Here is an 18,837-nt window from a genome sequence, read left to right as displayed (position 1 = left end):
CTGTGCAGGACTTTGAAGCATGGGTATGGTCTGTATGATCATCACCCTCTGCCTTGGGGTCCTCCTGGCTGCTTTAACCCCAGTGACTTGTAGTTGTCTTCTGCTCCTTCTTCTGCTGCTTCACCCCTCGTCTGGGTTTTGGGGGAGTGTGAGGTGGCTTGCACAGGAAAGCAAGGCCTTGGCAGCCACTCTGCAAGTCTAGAGCAGGGCTAGCAGGGGCTGGGCAGCTTGACTTCACAAGGGTAACAAAGGAGAATCAGGATGGGAAATCAAGATTTTCTCTGCTCAGGGAAATGGGCATTTTGTTCAGTGATGTCACAGCAACAGACTCACAGTGAGAATGCCCCGGTCTGAGTCAGCAGAGTAGGATGGCATTGCAGCTGGCATTTTGGCAGAAAGCTTTTCCTGTGAGAGCAGCTGAGGTGGTTTGACAAGCACAGTTCTTGTCCTCCTCTTGTCTAGGCACAGCTGCATCAAGGCCTCCCTACCAGCAAGGACTCTGGTGGGACTTTGGACTGGTGAAGGAGGAGGCGGTGTTATTCTCGTGAACACTGCTGGATTACAACCACTCCTCACGTTTCTTAGATGCCGATTTGTTGGGCACCTGCTGCCCGGAGGATGTCGCTGTCCTCCCCTGCCGTGAGTACCTCTGTGTGCATCTGCATGTGCTCATCAGCTTCTGGGCACTGTTTCTCCTGAGAGGATGGAGAGCAGCAAAACCGGAGGGAGCTCGCACTGTGCCTCACTCACAGGGAGAGCACAGACTGAGCAAGCCCTGTGCTGCGAGGGCTGAGGGGTAAGGCGAGTGGGGCATCACTGGGCCCGGGAGACGAAGAGGTCAGGAAGGATGTTCTCAACCCGCTACAACTGCAGGGTGGGGCTTGTGCTCTTGCTGCTGAGGGTGGAAAAACAACCACCTACAGACAGCTGTAGATGTGAGGAACTAGATAAAACCGGGAATGTTCTGGTCTGGAATGTTTTGCATGTATTTTGGAAAAACATTTGAAGAAAAATTTGTTTGCAAAGCAGTAACTACTAAGATTACGTTCCCATTGTGTCTCGGTTTGTCAAAATTCACGTCTAAGTAACAGCTGTCTAAAAAGAAATGCCAATCCCCAGCCTGTCACGATCGGCGGTAAGGACTCCTCCAGGCTGTGGCTCAGTCCCTCATTCTTACGTTCGTGTTGGCTCTGTTTTAATGGCCACACAGCGCAGCCCCGTTACATTTCCAGGTTAAAAGGAAAGGGGCAGGCCTGAGGGAGCAGCACGAGCAGCAGCCCTGCAAGCGCGGTCACGCGGGCACCGCACGCTGGGTGGGACGTGACGCGTGACGCGTGGCGCACGCCGAACGTACGTACGTACGCACGTACGTACGTGGTGCGTGTGGGGCGGGGCGGTGCCGCCCGCCGGGAGGGGGAGGGCGCACAGGAGGAAGGAGGAAGCCGCCATCTTGGAGCGTCGAGTCGCCATAACAAGGCACCGGGGGAGCGAGAGGATTTTGTACCTGGGCGAGGGGGAGCGCGGCTGGTGGCGGTGAGGACGGGCCAGGGCGGACACAGCTCCGTGGGAGCAGGGCGAGGGGGCCGCTGCTGGCGGGCCGCGCCTCGCGGCCTGCGCCGAGAGCGCGGGCCTGAGCGGGGCCTGGCGGCGCCGCGGGTGGGGCGGGGACGGCCGGACAGGGCCTGGGCGCACCGGGAGCGGCGGGACCGGGGGACCGCGGGGGCGGGGCCGGGCCCGGGCGGCTCTCGCTCCCCGCCGGCTCAGGCGGCAAACTGTGGCCGCTCCATTGTTCGCGGGCGGGAGGTGTTGGTGTGGCGCAGCTGCGATCGGCGGGCGGCGCCGGGCCCACTGCTCTGCCCCGGGGCTCTGCGCTGCGGCCCGGGCTCAGTGGCCACACTGAGCACCTCGAGGGCTCCCTTTGTGCCGGGCCCAGCCGACGGAAAGGGAAAGGTCCGGAGCTGATGCCCGGACTCCCTGCCCGCCCGCGCCCGGAGAGCAGAGATATGCAATGGAGGCCCCTTTTTTTCAGTCCGCTGGTTTGCGAAATGGTGGCGTCTCTTTTATCGGAACAGGGAGATTTTTTTGTGTTCCGTGAGCCTCTCGGGTTTTTTAAACTTGTGTTCTTCTAAAAGATAGTTACGAGCGTGTGGGCACAAGGGACAGAGGTTTCATTTCCTACGCTATTGGAGAACTTCTCGGCGTTAGTAGTCGGGTCTCATTGGCGTCTCTGGCTACCTTCGTAACTCCTCTGTTTTTTACGAAGTTAATGGTCAAGAGAAATACCTTTTCGAACATGCCTTGAAAGTTAACTAGCAAAAAATCCTAGTATCGCAAACTTTAAAATTTTGCTGGAAGCCAGCACTGACACACCTTAAAACAGCTGGGAAGTCTGAATTCCTTTTCTACTTTCTTGAAACGTTCTTCCATGTGCCTTTTTATTCACTGGGAAAACACGCATTTTGTTGTGAATGCCGAGGTTAGGAAGCAGTAGTCTTCTGGTCTTCCCTTTGTGTTTTCCCAAGATGCAGATGCTCAAGGTGAGCCTACTTTTTGTTCCAAAAGATTTTGGACTAGGGACATTTTGTCTCCCTGGTACTATTGTAAGGAGTCTTTAGCTCTCGTCCGTGCTTGCTTTATGTAAGGGGCAGACTTTGTATTGTCTTTCCACAGTTTTACAACCTTTCAGTTACATGCAGAGTCAATATTAAGTCATGTGTATGAAATGTTATCTTCTGAGAACCCCATAAGTTGTCGCTGACAGCAGGAAGGTAAGATCACAAGCAGGAAGCTGCATAACCAGCAGCATTACTGCCTCAGTTCAAGCTCAGTCCCTTCGACTGAAAAAGGCAGCTGCTCTCAATTCAGCACAATGGTGTTGTTTCGTCACTCTTCTGAATAGCCTTAAATCAATACCCGGTTGAAAACTGGGGGTAAGCTGGTTGAGCTAGCATTTTGGGTTGGAGGAGTGTAAGCTGTTGTTTTGGGTTTACATAATCTATATTTCCCATGCAAACCGAACAGGGCAGTCAGTGTAACGTGAGGGTTTTGTCAGTTCTAACTGGATTGTCCACTTGCTGTTGTAGTCTTGCTTCTTGTCACAAACTTATGCATGATATTTTTCATGTTTTAGGGCTGGTTGGCTGCATCCTGGAAGTGTGGGAATTTATGGGGGAATTGAAGAGCCATCAAAGCAATTGATACACTTAATGGTTACTTTATGAAAGGGGATAGGTAGTGGAAGGTTGCTGAAAGTACAGCTGTTTAGGAAGTTTTCTTTGGTGTCCAAAGATGTTAAGCAACACTTTCTAGAAAGGCAAAAAAAGTTTGATGCATGTCTTTATAATTATCACTGAGGAAACAAAAAAGCAAGTACTGTTGTTGCACATTGCCTGGGAAGAAATTTTTCTAAAATACAAGAGTAAACTGATGTGATTTGCATAGACAAAAATCCACATACTAATTGTTATTGTCTGCTTCTCTTTCAGATTGAAGCAAGTGAATTGTGATATAACTGAACTTCAATAGAGGGCTTTTTTTAAAAAAAAGTTGTTCCACAGTGCATCAGAGCAAGTTACTGCTTTACTTTTGAGTGACTTACAGGTGCTTGCCTGCATTGCAATAAAGGACTCATATATTGAGCAAGACTTATTTATCTCTTCATTTTGGAGAGTCTAATAAACTGTTATTACAGTTTCTGTACTGACTTTCAAAGTTTTGAAGTCTAAAAAGACATCTTTAAAGATAAAAGCATGAGCACGGCCAGAACAGAGAACCCTGTTATAATGGGTCTATCCAGTCAGAATGGGCAGTTGAGAGGCCCTGTAAAACCCAGCGGGGGCCCAGGAGGTGGAGGCACACAAACTCAGCAACAGATGAACCAGCTGAAAAATGCCAACACAATCAATAATGGCACTCAACAGCAAGCACAGAGTATGACCACCACTATTAAGTAAGTGTTTGTATTGGCTGCCGTGAAAGGAATGTTTTAAAAGTTGTGTATGGGAAAGCATTCTTGGATTCCCACCTGGAAAATGCTCTCTTCTGTTGTTTTGTCACATGGGTGGTTAGAAGTGTCCTGTCATGTACGTTATGAAAAAAGCTGTATTTCCATGTGGAAGCTTCTCTCCCAACAGTTATTGTTATGAAAATCCAATTTGATGCTGTGCTTTTCTGAGTGTGAGCCACGGTCAGAGGTAACCTAGCTTTAGAATCCTGTGTTTTTTGCTTGTTGAAAGTGGTGCAAGAGGGAAGTATAGGAGTGGGAAGGAACTGAACTGACGTTTAAGATTGAGGAGGAAATGCCACCTGGTCTCAGTCTAATTGTTTATGCCTTTCAGTTTGTTGCACTTCTTTCCCATGGTGAGAAATGCTCTGAAGTCACTTATCTTTTGTCACTGATCTGAAATAGTAGTACCCGATCTCCTCATTGTAATGCTCTGGCTTTAATTTACCAAAGGCTGAGCTGAGAGGATACAGTCCCACTGTGATATCCTGCTCCCATCCAGCTAGTTTTGGAAGTGTGCTGCTTGGAATTTCTAAAAGGTGTAAAATACTTGGACGGTATGGTAATGTGTTCTTAAAATCTGCCTAACCTGCTCCTTCCCCCCCTCCTTTTTTAAAAATGCATTACATGGTTACTCTAATGAATATTTTGAATTAAACTCATCAAAATTCACGCATAACTTCCTGGGGCTGGTGACAAGAAAGGCTTTCTCTCCACTCTCCAGTGGCTTTCAAGAGAGGATGGGTATCTAAATCTCGCTGAGAGAAAACGAAGTTTGGTCAACACGTGGAGTGATTGCTTACTAAGTTTTTTCACCAGGAGTGTTTTTTACCTTTTTACCTTACTTAGGGATTAAGAATGGATCTTCCCTGGGCAAGAGATGTTTTCTTTTAAGTCATGAAATATTCTTGTGTGCCTTTATTATAGCCAGTTTCTGTTATGTGACTAAGTAAGTGCTCAGTTTTATATCTGTTCTGCTGTTTGATTCAGTGCCCTAAAAATGGGACCTGAATCATGACGGGATAAAGATCTCTCAGATTTGTTTGGCAGACAGTTGATTTTGTCTGTTTACAGTCTTTTGCCTGTTACATCCTGCTTAGCTCAGAGAAGACTTGAGCTCATGTGTAGGCGCTTTTAGATTTGAGGAGGTGAAAATATTATGTGTTCATCACTATATCTAAGGAAAAGAAGTGCAAAATCAAAATAATAATTATTTTAAAATCTGTTTTAATTTTATTTTGCTATAGACCTGGTGATGACTGGAAGAAGACTTTAAAACTCCCTCCAAAGGATTTGAGAATCAAAACTTCGGTAAGGATGATTGAATTGTAGGAATAAATATTAAATAAAACTTGTGGGAGAGATTGCAGTGGTAAAATACTGTCCTGAGTGAAGGCTAAAAAGTAGTTCAGCTCCTGCTGTTTTAAATGAAGAATTCATTTGTTCTGTCAACTGCTTGCGAGTGATGCTGTTCTTGGAAAGCTCAAAAATTGAGTTCACTGTGGATGTCTTACTTTATTAGTACTATAACATGACACAGGCAGCCTCTGCATCATGTGAGGCGGATGGGAAGGTGTCACTGTATACACTCAGGAGCTGTGTTTGGCTCTGAGAAAGCCAATGTTTCCTTTGCCGCTGTAGGGTGTTGCATGACTTAATGGGAACTCTTGTATAGTAATTTGTGGTCTTCCTGTACAGGCAATTTCAGATCAAATTAACAGCTGCAAGTTGTGTGACCTGATCTTATGGATGTGCTTATTTTTTTGATTATTCAGGACGTGACCTCCACAAAAGGAAATGAGTTTGAAGATTACTGTTTGAAACGGGAGTTGCTGATGGGAATTTTTGAAATGGGCTGGGAAAAGCCATCTCCTATTCAGGTTGTTTGCAAACAGACTACTTAGATGCTGCTTTTAACTTCTGTAAATGTATTGACATTCTTATGCCTAAATGTCCAATACTTATGCCGTCATTGGGGGAAATTGAAGATGTGAATGAAAGAACTTGGTGTCCCTTGGGAAAAGCAAGAATTTCTAACCCCCAACTAAATCACTACGTCAGTCCTTGAGTGACTTAGTGGTGGAGCTGCCTTACACTTCTGAAACATTCAACTTGCATTTTCCTTTTCAAGCTGGAGGTGTTAGTTTGTTAATTCTCTGTTCAGTAACAGTACTTTCACATAAGTAGTCCCAGAGGTCTGTTCTAGAAATTTTCCAAAACTGAATTACCAGTGGCTATGTAGCTTTAGTTGTTAAAAATATAATTATGGCTTTATCACAGTGTTGGCTTGTTTTATTGTAATCTTGTGGAAGATGAGTTGTGAAGATTGTAGGAGAGAGAATAATATCTTAGTAAGTTTACTTTTCTGTACCTCCACCTTTCTTTTACTGTAAACTTCAGGGGGTGGAAGGTTGAATTCTCTTTTAAATGGTCTCTCAGGGTTTATCACTGACACAGCTCTACCACCTTGTCTCTTTAAGGCATGAGAAAACTATGGCTTGCTTTGTTTATAAGCTGACTGTAATTATGCCACTTTTCCAAAACGCTGAGATTTCTTTAGATGTTGCTGAAAAAGGTAGTGAAATTAAAAATACATGGGGCTTGTGTTTGGATGGCTGAAGGTTTTATGAGAAGTGTATCACAGGAATATAGAGGCTGGAATCACGTGGGCTGAGGTGGTTCTAATGTTCAGATTAAGGGGGAAATCTTTTTCCTTAGGAGGCGTTTGCTAGTGGCTGTCACTGTCTCTTCGCTTTGTTTTCCCAACTTTTCACTTTTTTCCTAATGTGTTAGTATGGGTTTACCTGTGGTACTTGATCCCTTTCTTATGATCAGGCAAGATAAGATTTCTAGGTGGGAAGTGCTGGGGAAGTCTTTGCTGATGGGTTTAACTTCTTCCTGTTGTGAGTCTTTCATGCTTGTAGTTGCAGGATAGTAATAATAATAATGGTCATGAAACAGTCAGCTTTCATGTGGTATTGTTAGTGAGGGGAGTTAAATTTGGTCAGCCTCTTCAGTGAAACATGACTTATATTAATTGCTCATGCATTTTCTGTCCTTGCATTTCAGGAGGAGAGCATCCCCATTGCTTTATCTGGTAGGGATATCTTGGCTAGAGCAAAAAATGGAACAGGCAAGAGTGGAGCCTACCTCATTCCTTTACTTGAACGGCTAGACTTAAAGAAGGACAATATACAAGGTCAGTTGAGGTGGATCACACTGTTGCCAGTGGTGTCAGTCACTACATTAGAGATTTGAATCTAAAACTGGTTAATGAAGTTGGGCAGTGTATGTTATCTGCTTGTGCTTCCAGAGAAAGCTTATGGGGAGTGATGATGGGGAGGTGAATTTGCAAAGTCCCACAGTTGTTTTCAAAAGGTTCAAATAGAAGAAGGCTTGTAGACTTTTCTGTCTTGCCCTGGAAAGCCAATGTGGAGTAATAAGCAAGCATGCTGGCTGGGATACTTGTGCAATGGGTGCATCAAGGGCTGGAGAACCCTTGCACAGAATTTGGCGTGTCAAAAGCAGTTCCTAGGTCTTGTTCAGGATACCCAGAGTGGAATTCCTAGACTGTGCTTTTCATTGTTTTACATGAAGTCTCTGTCTCCTTTGAGGATGAGTTTTTAAGATACAGGGTGTTACTAGTAACTCACAGTGATGTTTTTAACTTCTAGCAATGGTGATTGTTCCCACCCGTGAACTAGCCCTGCAGGTCAGTCAAATCTGTATCCAAGTCAGCAAGCACATGGGAGGTGCCAAAGTGATGGCAACAACGGGAGGAACCAATTTGCGAGATGACATAATGAGACTTGATGATACAGGTCAGAGCACTTTAGCTACACTAAGGTTGCTGTTTCTTTGTGGCTTTTGCAATGGTGTCGTAGAATTTCTGCTTCTTACTATTTGCCTGTTTACAGAACAGACTACAGTGTCTTGTTTGGTGTTCGAATACTGTCGTCATTCTTCCAAAGTGTTCATGTGAAACATGGCCATGAATACTGGAAGGAAAGACAGTTTTAATCACCATAACATTGTGGGTTTTTTTGTTTCACTCTTTTTTTTTTTTCTCTCTCTCTTCTAATCTTACAGTGCATGTGGTGATAGCTACCCCTGGGAGAATTCTCGATCTCATCAAGAAAGGAGTAGCAAAAGTTGAGCATGTCCAGATGATAGTATTGGATGAGGCAAGTTGCTTATGTTAAATATTCCATGATTTTAACACCAAGTTAAAAGAATGATGTGTCTCAGTGAGTGTCCTTTTGGTGCACAGCAGTGATTCACACTTGCTTAGAAACATTTTAAGGTCTCCTCCATTTCTGAGTATTTTTGAGAAACTGTTTTGACAGTAGGAATTTTTTGCCTGTAAATCTTCTAAGAAAGCAGCCTAGGAAGATTTGCCCTTCCTGTCTTTGCCGATGCTGAAGAATAGAGTAGCAGTCTATTCTGCAACAGAGGAATGCATTTCATTTGGTTTCTGTTTGAATCAGCTGTGCTTACCATGTAATTGTATATAAAATTGATTTATGAACATCCAATAGCATACAAGCTTCTGAGTGAGAATATAGTAGTTTAAAAGCTCTTAGATGGCTCTGGTAGGAGCCCTGGTAACTGGTTTTTTTCCTTCCCCCAAATATGTAGCTACCAAAAGGCCAAAATCTTATGCCATTATTTTAACTTGCTGTTTATTACTTCTGTTGTTACAGGCAGATAAGTTGCTGTCTCAAGATTTTGTTCAAATAATGGAAGACATAATTCTCACGCTACCTAAAAACAGACAGATTTTGCTCTACTCAGCCACTTTTCCTTTGAGCGTGCAGAAGTTCATGGTGAGTGGAGATGTGTCCCTGTAGGTATGGTGATGGTGGTGACATTGTGCAGGAAGGGTGTGAATGAGTGGTACATAGCTGTTAGTGCTTGGTATTTTAAATACCTAATATCTAAACTTCACAGGTTTAATCTAAATCAGCCTAAGTCTAGGACAGAAGTTTGAAAGCAGTTTTTGACCCGTAGTTGCATTAATGGGAAGCTAGGTGTATGCCTATCAGGTGCTGTTTTCCACATTGTGTATTAGTTACATCGTCTGTATGGATTTGCTTCTGGAGGGTGCTCCTGTTTGGCCTGCTTAGTCACCTTGGATTTATAAATAATTGTTTATGAAAATTTACCCACCCTGTCTGTTTTCAGCATAGCATGAAGAGTGAGTGGCTAAGTAGTGCATCCTTGCCTTGGAGGAAGTTAAGTGTGGTGTAGAGTGGGAACTATGTACATTGTTTTGCACGTAGATCTGCCTGCTCTATCAATATCTTTATTTTTCAGAATTCCCATTTGCAGAAACCCTATGAGATTAATCTGATGGAGGAGCTGACCTTGAAGGGAGTTACTCAGTACTATGCCTATGTCACTGAGCGTCAGAAAGTGCACTGCCTCAATACACTCTTTTCCAGGGTAAGGAGCAGGGATGTGTCAGGAGCATACCAGAAGCTTTTTCTCTCTTGGGATCATGAATAAGGCTGAGTATTTTAAAGGCAGCCTAATGAAAGTTTTTCTTTGTCAAAACGTGCTATGGTATCTAAGGCTAAAAATGCATGCTTCTTGTCCAGCATCTCTGTGCTACAGAACTTTCTTAATTATTTCCCTTCCTATACAAAAATATATCTGATGTAAATCACCAGCAGCATACTTGCTGTGCTTTCTTTCTGAATGGGATTTAGATGTTTCTGGGATCCTCTGTTAGTAAACCGCTGCATTTATTGAGAACACTGTGTATATGTTCAGCTCCAGATTAACCAGTCGATCATTTTCTGCAACTCCTCTCAACGGGTTGAATTGCTAGCCAAAAAGATCTCCCAGCTGGGCTATTCCTGCTTTTATATCCATGCTAAAATGAGGCAGGTGAGTATGAAGTCTTTTCCACCCCACCTCAGGCTTTACTGAACAGCTGAATTAAGTCTCATGCTTGCTTTAAGTTTGCATGTTCTTCATAAACTGAAACATGTATTGCTTTGCTATAGCTTTGGTTTTAGATACCCACTGCCAACCTTCCCCCATCCCAGCTCTCTTTCCGGACTATTCGGTGACCAGTTGGTATTTTACTACTTCAGGTCAGGTTAATTAGTCCCAGTATAATCACAAACTGCAGCCAGAAGTCACAGGTCTTAGCGCTGCTGCCTTGCTTTGGCCGCATGGGGAGCCAGGGTAGAGCACACAGTGTAACTAGCTCAGATGAAAACAGCCCTGAATTAAATTACAAAAACCCCAGTATGTAGCCCATTGAGTGCCCTCTGTGGCTTTGCAAACAGTAATCTTGCACTGTGACTGCAAGGGAATCTGAGAAGTTGAGGAGATGGATTGGATCAAACCTCTTGGTGAAAGCTGCGGCTAGTGTATGGTGACCAGACACTTGTGGCCACGGTGGTGCTGGTAAAAAATGCCATTGCAGCTTTGCTGGTGCAGAAGTTTCTGTTAATTGTACAGTAGCTCCTGTACAATACTTCCTCTAGCTTCATACTATTAAAAGCTGTCAGAAGGCTGAAGTGATGCGTGTAGAGCAGGCTTACTTTGAAACATTTTTTTTAAATTTTATATGTTAACTAGTATAGCTTGCTGCTCATGCAAGTGACAGGTAGTGCCAATGTCTGCTGGGCCAGAGGCAGAGCAATAATTGCACAGAAACAGAAGTGGTGGTGTTATTGAGAACAGAGAGATTTGGAAGTGGGTTTCCGATGTTTGATTTTTGTATGCTGTTGATCAGTCAGTAGATGATCTTTGGATAAGTACAGCTATGTTTTTGCAGAATGCTTCAGTTTGTTCATTCCCTCTCTAAATTTCTTTCAACAGTGATATTACTTAATCTTAGTGTGGCCTAAAGGGAGGTGTTGGTGAGGGGAAGAGTCTTCACAGAAAACTGACTCATCCCACCCCTAATTCTGAATTGGTAGTGAGAAATACTTCATAGTGGAAAAGGAAGTTACTACCAGCTTCAGTTTTTGAATCAAACATAGGAAATTTGACAAGAGGAGACTGGAGAAAGAGAGCAGTCAGAATATCAGTTTAACTTCCTTGATGTGGTTTTAACTTCAGATAGTCCTTTTCTGAGATGGTTTTGATGCCACCATAGGAGGTTTTAAAACACAGTAAGTTAATTGCCATTGTTGAGAAGTGGGATCAAGACCCTCTAGAGTTAATTGTTTAGAATGTATGATAAGGAGTGCTAAAAAATTTGTGCTGGCATCTTGTTTCAATTCAGCTGTTCTCTAACTACAAGGAGAAGAAATGCATGTGATTGAAGTTGAGTGTTAGTTACTGGAGTATATCTGAAAGTAACAGCTGGTTGGTTTTTAGGTTTTGGTTTTTTTGTTTCTCTTTGTTTATATGTATGTATTTCCAGGAGCACCGCAATCGTGTATTCCATGATTTCCGAAATGGCTTGTGCCGCAATCTCGTTTGCACTGGTGAGAGTTCCTAAACATTTTCATGTTCCTAAAGTTTATGATAGAAAGTGCATTATCCCAGTATTGCAGATCAGTTAGCTGTAATAAACCAAAACAAGATGTTTTAGTAAGATATCTCTTTGTGAAGCCTGCATGTTAGCAGTGTGCAGCACTCCTTTAGGCATGAGGAATTTTGTCTTTTGTGAAGGTGCAGCTTGCCAAGAAATCATTTTACTGCAGTAGTGTTTTCTTTTCAGTTTCACATGTGGGGGTTCACGTGTGAGTTGTTGGGTTGTAAACTGTATGATATATCAGTAGAGCTCTGAAGTTATCTGATTTTTTAAAGTATTCATAGCTCACTTTTTCTAAATACTTCTGTAGTTTTGACTGGCCTGTGTATGATCCGAGTTCTTTATTGTATGGACTGTTTTTGGCAATACCTGGCAGTGTCTGCTATCACTACATATGTCTGGGCCGTCTTAACAAAAATCGCTAGAAGCAGAAAAGAAGTAGTTGAGGTGGTGGAATGTAGTTCAGGTCTCAAGTCTGTTGTGACACTGGCAGTGCACAATTCTGTGTGAAGAGATGCTTGAGAAGAACTGCTCTGAAAGAGTGTAATGTGGAAAAAATAGTTTTGTGGTTATTTTTTCTGTTTTGGTTTTTCTTCTTACGTTATTCATGTTTACAAGGTATGCAGAGCAAGAGGAAGCCGTAACAGGATTGTATGTAAACTGCATTTGATACAAGGAAAGCTTATATCTGGAAGCTAGTGCAAAGCAATGTTAATCACTGTCAATCTTTACACCCTTAATACTGTCAGCATTTGAGCTCATTGAAATTAACTTTCTTTGTGATCTGGATTGTCTTTCAGATCTGTTTACCCGAGGTATTGATATCCAGGCTGTGAACGTGGTGATAAATTTTGATTTCCCAAAGCTGGCAGAAACTTATCTTCATCGCATTGGCAGATCAGGTAAGAAGAACAACCTGTTTTAGGCGCAACTTTGCAGATGACTGTGATGCTTTTTAGCCTTGAATTGGCTTTTGGTTTTTTATTACTATATTTGAGAATTACCTTAGGTAGCTTTGATTTTTCTGACAAATTTATTTTTGGGTATCATTTCAGATGGCTATCCTCGCTGAGGATATTATCTGAATAAAGGGCTGTTCTCTTGAAACTGGTCTGAACAATCTAATGGGGAAAAAAAGAAAAAAGGCATATTTTGCTTTTATCTCAGGAGACTTACTATTCCCCCTGTTTGCAGTTTGGGAAAATTCTATACTAAAATCTCAGCTTCAGAGTGTCTCAAGCCTAGAGATGTATGCTCTCTTCTGTGTGTGTTTTGAGGTCTGTTTCTGCTGTCTGGGAATCAGCAGCAGATGACCTGAAGAAAGGCAAAACCCATAGGAACTTGGTGTAGTTGAACTTTATTTATAGTTCAGACTTGTTCAAGAGCTTTGGAAGACTTTTTGATGGTAATTATCCTGGAGCTTTGGTCAGAGCATTTTGAACCTCCTGAGTTTTCTTACTTCTACAGCACTTCAAAACTCCTTACCAAAAACTGATGTGAAAGGTGTAGAGACCTGTGGTTGGATTTGTTTTTAACATCACAGAATGATACTAACTTCACAGTCTGCAGACTTTTTCTGTCAGCCCTTATGTTAACTCAGTTCAGTTTAGGTGTGTGACTTTTTTTTGTCAAGGTCGCTTTGGTCATCTTGGCCTGGCCATCAACTTAATCACCTATGATGATCGATTCAACCTGAAAAGTATTGAGGAGCAGTTGGGAACTGAAATTAAACCCATACCAAGCAACATTGACAAGAGCTTGTATGTGGCAGAATACCACAGTGAACCTGTAGAAGAAGAGAAACAGTAAACATGCAGGTATGTAAGTGCCTTGCTGAATGGTGATGTGTTGAATGATAGGAATGTCAGTGTTACCTCAGGGGAAGAGGGAAACTGATGTGATGAAAAAGCCCTGAATGTGAAAGTGAGGGTTTGAAATAGAGTATCAATGCAAGGAATTCCATGGATATGCTGAAGGTGGGAGGGGAGGGATGGGTATTTTTTAGTTGTTTTAATTGAAATGCTGACCGTGTGGTAAGGAGTTCAAAAATGGGGAAAAGGGGGAGTGGGTAATGGTGTTGGGAGAGGCCAGGATGGAGTACTAGTAGCCTAATGAATTCTTTCTGTATTGCCAAGCTGAAATGAGAAATTGGTGAGGGGCATAGAGGAAAGTAGTCCTCAAAAATGTGAGGAGATAAAATGGATAGCTGTGAGAACAGAATATCAACCGAAGAGTAAGCACCTCACCAGCCGAAAAGGACCAGGTTCAAGCAAAATGTGCTGCCTCTTTTGTATGCTTTGATTCATAGAATTCTAGGAAGTGAACAAAGTAGGGAGTGAAGCTGTAATTCATCTTTGCTGCCACTTGAGGTCGTCTACGTAGTTTCAACAGAAAATGAGGTTTCACTGTTGGAGACTCATCTAAGTGTTCCCTTTCTGATCATTGTCTCAGGAAAAGCTGCTGAGTTAAGTCCTTTTATAGGAAGATGACTTGCCCTAGACTGCAGTCAAGCTAAATTGGCTGCAGGATGATGATCTGACCTTAGTTAAGATGTCACGCAAGATCCATCACCATACAGTTTGGGCTGAAAATCATTCTTATGTGTACTCTTCTCAGAGGTCAGAAATTAGAAAGACAATACCAGTGAAGCTGCTGAAATTCTTTTCAGATGACCAAAAATAAAAAAAGTGGCTATAGAAGCAGTCTGCTTGATAGCATTAAAATGAACCTATGGTTCCTGCTTTGAAGTCATCCAAGGATAGCCCTAGATAGTCATACCAAGCTGACTTGAAAACTTCTGCTTTGATGATTGAACCTTCTCCGTGTTCATAAATAAATAAATATAAAGCAGGTAATGAATGTGGAACAGGTTCCTGGATGGTAACAGTTAATGCATGTGGAACAGCTCCCCAAGGGGAATGGTGGGACCTTGCCAAAGAGCAGTTTGCTGCTTCCTAAAATACAAGAAACCAGGAGGTAGTCATGTAAAATACAAGAAACCAGGAGGTAGTCATGTTCCATAGGTACAGAAGGGCTTTAGCAGCGCCTCTGTTTACAGAGCTGAAATTGGTATTGAGCTGTTCAATATGCCCTTTGCCTTTTGAGAGCCGTTGCATAGTTATTGTATGTGATTGATGACTTTGTGTTCTGGTTTTGTATAGAACTGGTTTAACTGAGGGTGTTGTGGTTGTTTGTTTTATTGGGTTTTTTTCTGCCTTTTTTCGTTTATTTTTTGTTTTGTTTTGTTTGTGGGATTTCTTTGGTTGTTTGGTTTTTATTTGGTTTTTTGTTTGTTTGTTTTTATGTGGGTTTTTGTTTGGTTGTTTGTTTTTTGTTTTGGGGGAGTTGTTTGTTTGGTTTGGTTTTCGTGGTTTTTTTGTTTTGGTGGTTTTGTTGTTGTTCTGTTTCATTTTTTTTTTTTTTTTAGGCTTTGATTACACATGCCAGAAGGTGAAGCCCTATGATCCAGATCTGTGACACATCGTTTCTTTGGGGATACCCTTCTCTTTGTGGGTTTTTCTTCATCTTTTCATTTTGGAACTATGAAGACTAAAAGAGCTCGGCCTTTTTTTCCCTTTAAATTTGGCAGCAAGGAAGAAAGAAGATAAAAGGAGGAATGTCTTTTTGTTTTTCCACTTGTTTGCACTGTGTGCTGATTGAACATTAGTTGCACTAACTGCTGGTTTTAAATTTTGTTTTCTTTGGGCGGGAGGGTCAGCAAGGGAAGAAGAGAAACCCTGAAAAGAGAAGAATCTTGATGAACACGAGCTTGTCTGCTATTTCAAATTCTCTAACTATTGACTGAGTGCATTTCAACTTCTCCCCGGTTACTCATCTGTTTTTTAAGCTAAAGAGCTTCTTACTTATTCGTGCAAAGTGCCTTATGCTATGAGACCATTCAGAATATCACCTTTCCCACACAGCCCAAGGAATTGACATCTGCTTTTGGTTTCAGGTCAAAGTTCCCCTCTCTTCCCCTTCTCCTCCTTCCCATGTACTCAAGCCCAGGGCTGGGAGGTGAAATGCATTGGTTATTGGTAATACTCCTTTTTTTTTTTTTTTTTTCAACTTTTTAAAAAACTTTTTAATTTTTTTTTTTTTAATTGGAGGAGTTGATATGCATCTGCAGTTCACCCAAACTGTAAATATCTGTATTTAAAATGAAACCAACCTAAAATCTGGGCTGATTAGGTGCAGCATCATAGCTCCAGAAGGAAAGAGTAGCCTATGATCCTTTGCAGGAGCCATAAGAAAAGCCCTGTGCTCTAGCAGAACACTAAAGACTGGTTTCCATGAGTCTTCATTAGTAGTTACAGCACTTGATAGGTAGACTTGTTTCAGAGCCATGGCCCTCTTTCTTCTGGTGCAGTGTGTCCCATAGAAAATCAGATGTGTATATTGTACAAACTTTGTAAATATGATTTTTTTTTTTCTGTTTGGGTTCATATATAACTTTTTCTTTTATGATGAAGGTTGCTGAGGTTAAAGGGATTAGACTGATTATGGGAGCAGCTAAAGATGAGAGGGGCTCAGTTTTCTGCAACACTAAACAATGAGAAGTTCTCTGACCTCTGTGAACTGCAGGCCACCACAAGTATCCCTTGTCAGGGTGGATTTACTCTGGTGCTAGCAACAGTCCTGTACTGCTTGTATGGAAGAGATCTCTTGTGGGGCTCCAAGGCCTCCAAATCCATAGCTCAGACTTTTGGGAGATGCTCTTTGATTTTCCTCTTTAGAAACTTCAGGAACTTGACAAGCTCTGAAGGAGTCCATGACCTGTGTTCCACCATGGTGTGAGGGAAATCCAGTGGGTGTCGCTGAGCAGTATATGCGTAAGATGTGGATTTGGGTTTGAGAGACCATAAAAAAAAACCAGTTCACGTGCATAAACTGACAGTTCTGGAGCTTTGTGGAATTGATTCACTTCCTGCAGTGCTGCGTTTTCTGCCCAGAGGGGCCTCTGTGCAGAGCAGGTAAGGGCAAACCCCTGTTATTGTCAGAAGCTGCAGGAAGCTGCTTGTCAACTACGCTTGTTTGCCATGAGTTGCTGTCTGTCATTTTGCATTGTATATTGCTGAAAAGTGCTTTCTGGTCAAGTAGTGTTGCTTTAAATTGTGCCCCTCCCAACATGCTTGATGTTTGGCCTGATCTACAGGCAAGAGGAGTGAGACAAATCAAAAAATTACTCTTTTTAAAATCCCTTTTAACCTGTTAACCACCACTGTCAGGAGGCACCTGGGTGAATGCAATCCCTTTTGCTCAGTCATTTATTGCATATACAGATGCTGCATCACACCATGCTTGCTTACCTTTGAGGCAGGATTTAATTGTCTTAATTTCTCCCCATTTTGACCCTTTTTTTGAATTGGAGTAAAATAGTTTGGAATCACAAGGTGGACTAGCCATTCCTTTCCTTGATGATCATAAATAGAAGCCAGGTGCCTCCTGACAACAACTTTACATGATTGAAAGGTTTTTGTGTTCGGGATGTTTTTCTTCTTTTTGTCAGCAGTGACTCCATAATTGTAGCAAATGCTGCACTAGAATACAAACTCAAGAGCTTGGTCTCTGTGAGCCACATAGCTTATATCTGACTGGCAGGTACTAAATGTAAACAGTTTTGGGGTGCTTTTTGGGGGTGGGGGGTGGGAGCTTCTGGGTGGTAACTTTGACCAAAAGTAAAATCTTGCTCCTGTACTGCAGCCAGCTTATGATTTTCCAGACAGAAGAGGGATCATTTTAATGCAACAAAGACATGAAAATGTAAATATCTCACCAGGGCATGCACATGTAACAAGAACAGGATAGCGATGTCAAGTCTGGTGTGTGTGCTCTGCATGGATTTGTGGTAGGTTAGCCTGGTGCCATGCATTGATGGTCCCTCTTGAAGCACAGAACTTTTGAAAGTATTACTTTAAAATTGGCCTCTCATTGAGGAATGGCACTTACCTAAACTATCGGGGGCACCATTTTTAGGTGGCTTCTTGTCAAGGAAGAAGCAGCCTATTTTTGGTGTGAGTAGGCTATCTCAAACAGATGTGATCTTGCAAATGGAAAGATGCTCCAGAAGACTAGGATAATCCTAGTTGTTTTTTTTTTTTTTTTTGGTTGTTGTTTGTTTGTTTGGGGTTTTTGGTGTGTTTTTTGTTTGTTTGTTTGTTTTGGGGGGTTTTTGTTTTGTTTTTATTTTTTTGGGGGGGGTTTGTTTCATTTTTGTTTGGGTTTTTTTTTTTTAATTTGTTTTGTTATTTTCTTCCCTTTTTTGTTTGTTTGTTCAGGGCTTTTACTTGTTTTCAGTTATTTTGGTTTGGGGTTTTCTTGGTAGTTTTGTTCCCTACTGAAGAGTAAGGAGTGTGTATAAATCTTGGCTTCCTGAGATTTCTTGTGAGCTCCAGTTTTTGCTGGTTATCAGCCTTTACAGATGGATTAGTCAGAACCTTCAGTGATGAGCCCTAGGTCAAATACTTTCTCTGACAGAGTTGATGAGAATGAGGACCTGATGTGTTCTGCATTCCTTTTTTTTGTTGGAAGCCTGAAAGTGTCACTCTTTGAGTCTCTGAAATGGAGCTTCACAACTGGATGAGGTGGCTGCGAAGAAGAAATCTTCAGCCACTTGAGAGAACCTATAGGCCAGTCTCTGGGTGTCCACTGTCAGGTGGGCACTGTAGCTGCTGGAGGCCTTTTCCCAAAGGGAGGGGGGTGGGTTGGTCTCAAATACATGTTTCAATTTCCAGAATGAGATGGGAGCATCTTTCCTTGCCCTCTGTGACTGTTTTTGTGGGTAAGATCAGGGAAGCTCAACATGAATTCATGTTGTGTTGTATGGTGGTATCAAATCATCTCATTCTGATCTTCTGTTTATTTTTATTTGGGATGGGGGGGAGGGTGTCTGCTCCAAGGATTTAAAAATGCTTCAAACACTTTTTTCTTTACAAATGACTGATAGGACACATACCTGAACAGATGGCTGTCTTGCCTCAGTTTCTGTAAGAGAGGTTACAGAGCTGTCATGCCACATCTCTTGAGCTGCTGTTGTGGTGGTTCTTGCCCTGATGCTGAACTTCATAATGTTGCTGGAGCTGCTGGTCATTACTTCCTGAGAACAAAGTTAATTTTGTTCCCAGAGACTCCAGCAGTAGAGCTGCCATAGTAGAGGCTGGGCAACTGTAGTCCCTGCAGGGAGGTTTCTGCTTGCTGTGAACTTCTGGTCCATCTTTTTCAAATCACAGTTTATCTTTGTAATCAGCCAGGTCTCTGGACCAAAGAGCATGCATCTGAACTTCACAAGAAGGCTTTGGCCGATTATCCTGTAGGCTTTGCTCAGTTCATCACT

At 42.5% G+C, this 18,837-nt stretch overlaps 1 protein-coding gene across 1 annotated transcript; it reads left to right on the top strand.

Moving 5' to 3' along the window:
• Positions 1-1,408: 1,408 nt before the first annotated feature.
• On the top strand, positions 1,409-17,127 carry DDX6 (DEAD-box helicase 6). The gene is made up of 14 exons (XM_084221379.1): positions 1,409-1,533; positions 3,486-3,949; positions 5,251-5,314; positions 5,779-5,883; positions 7,073-7,202; positions 7,678-7,824; positions 8,093-8,191; positions 8,711-8,829; positions 9,320-9,448; positions 9,779-9,895; positions 11,391-11,454; positions 12,305-12,406; positions 13,138-13,321; positions 14,932-17,127. The coding sequence occupies exons 2-13, from the start codon at positions 3,750-3,752 to the stop codon at positions 13,311-13,313; spliced, it is 1,452 nt and encodes a 483-aa protein (XP_084077505.1). The 5' UTR covers positions 1,409-1,533; positions 3,486-3,749; the 3' UTR covers positions 13,314-13,321; positions 14,932-17,127.
• The last annotated feature ends 1,710 nt before the right edge of the window (positions 17,128-18,837 follow it).

Source organism: Fringilla coelebs (assembly GCF_963513975.1).
Source record: "Fringilla coelebs genome assembly, chromosome: 25".
Taxonomy (NCBI): Eukaryota; Metazoa; Chordata; class Aves; order Passeriformes; family Fringillidae; genus Fringilla; species Fringilla coelebs.
This window is presented reverse-complemented; position numbering and strand designations above follow the sequence as displayed.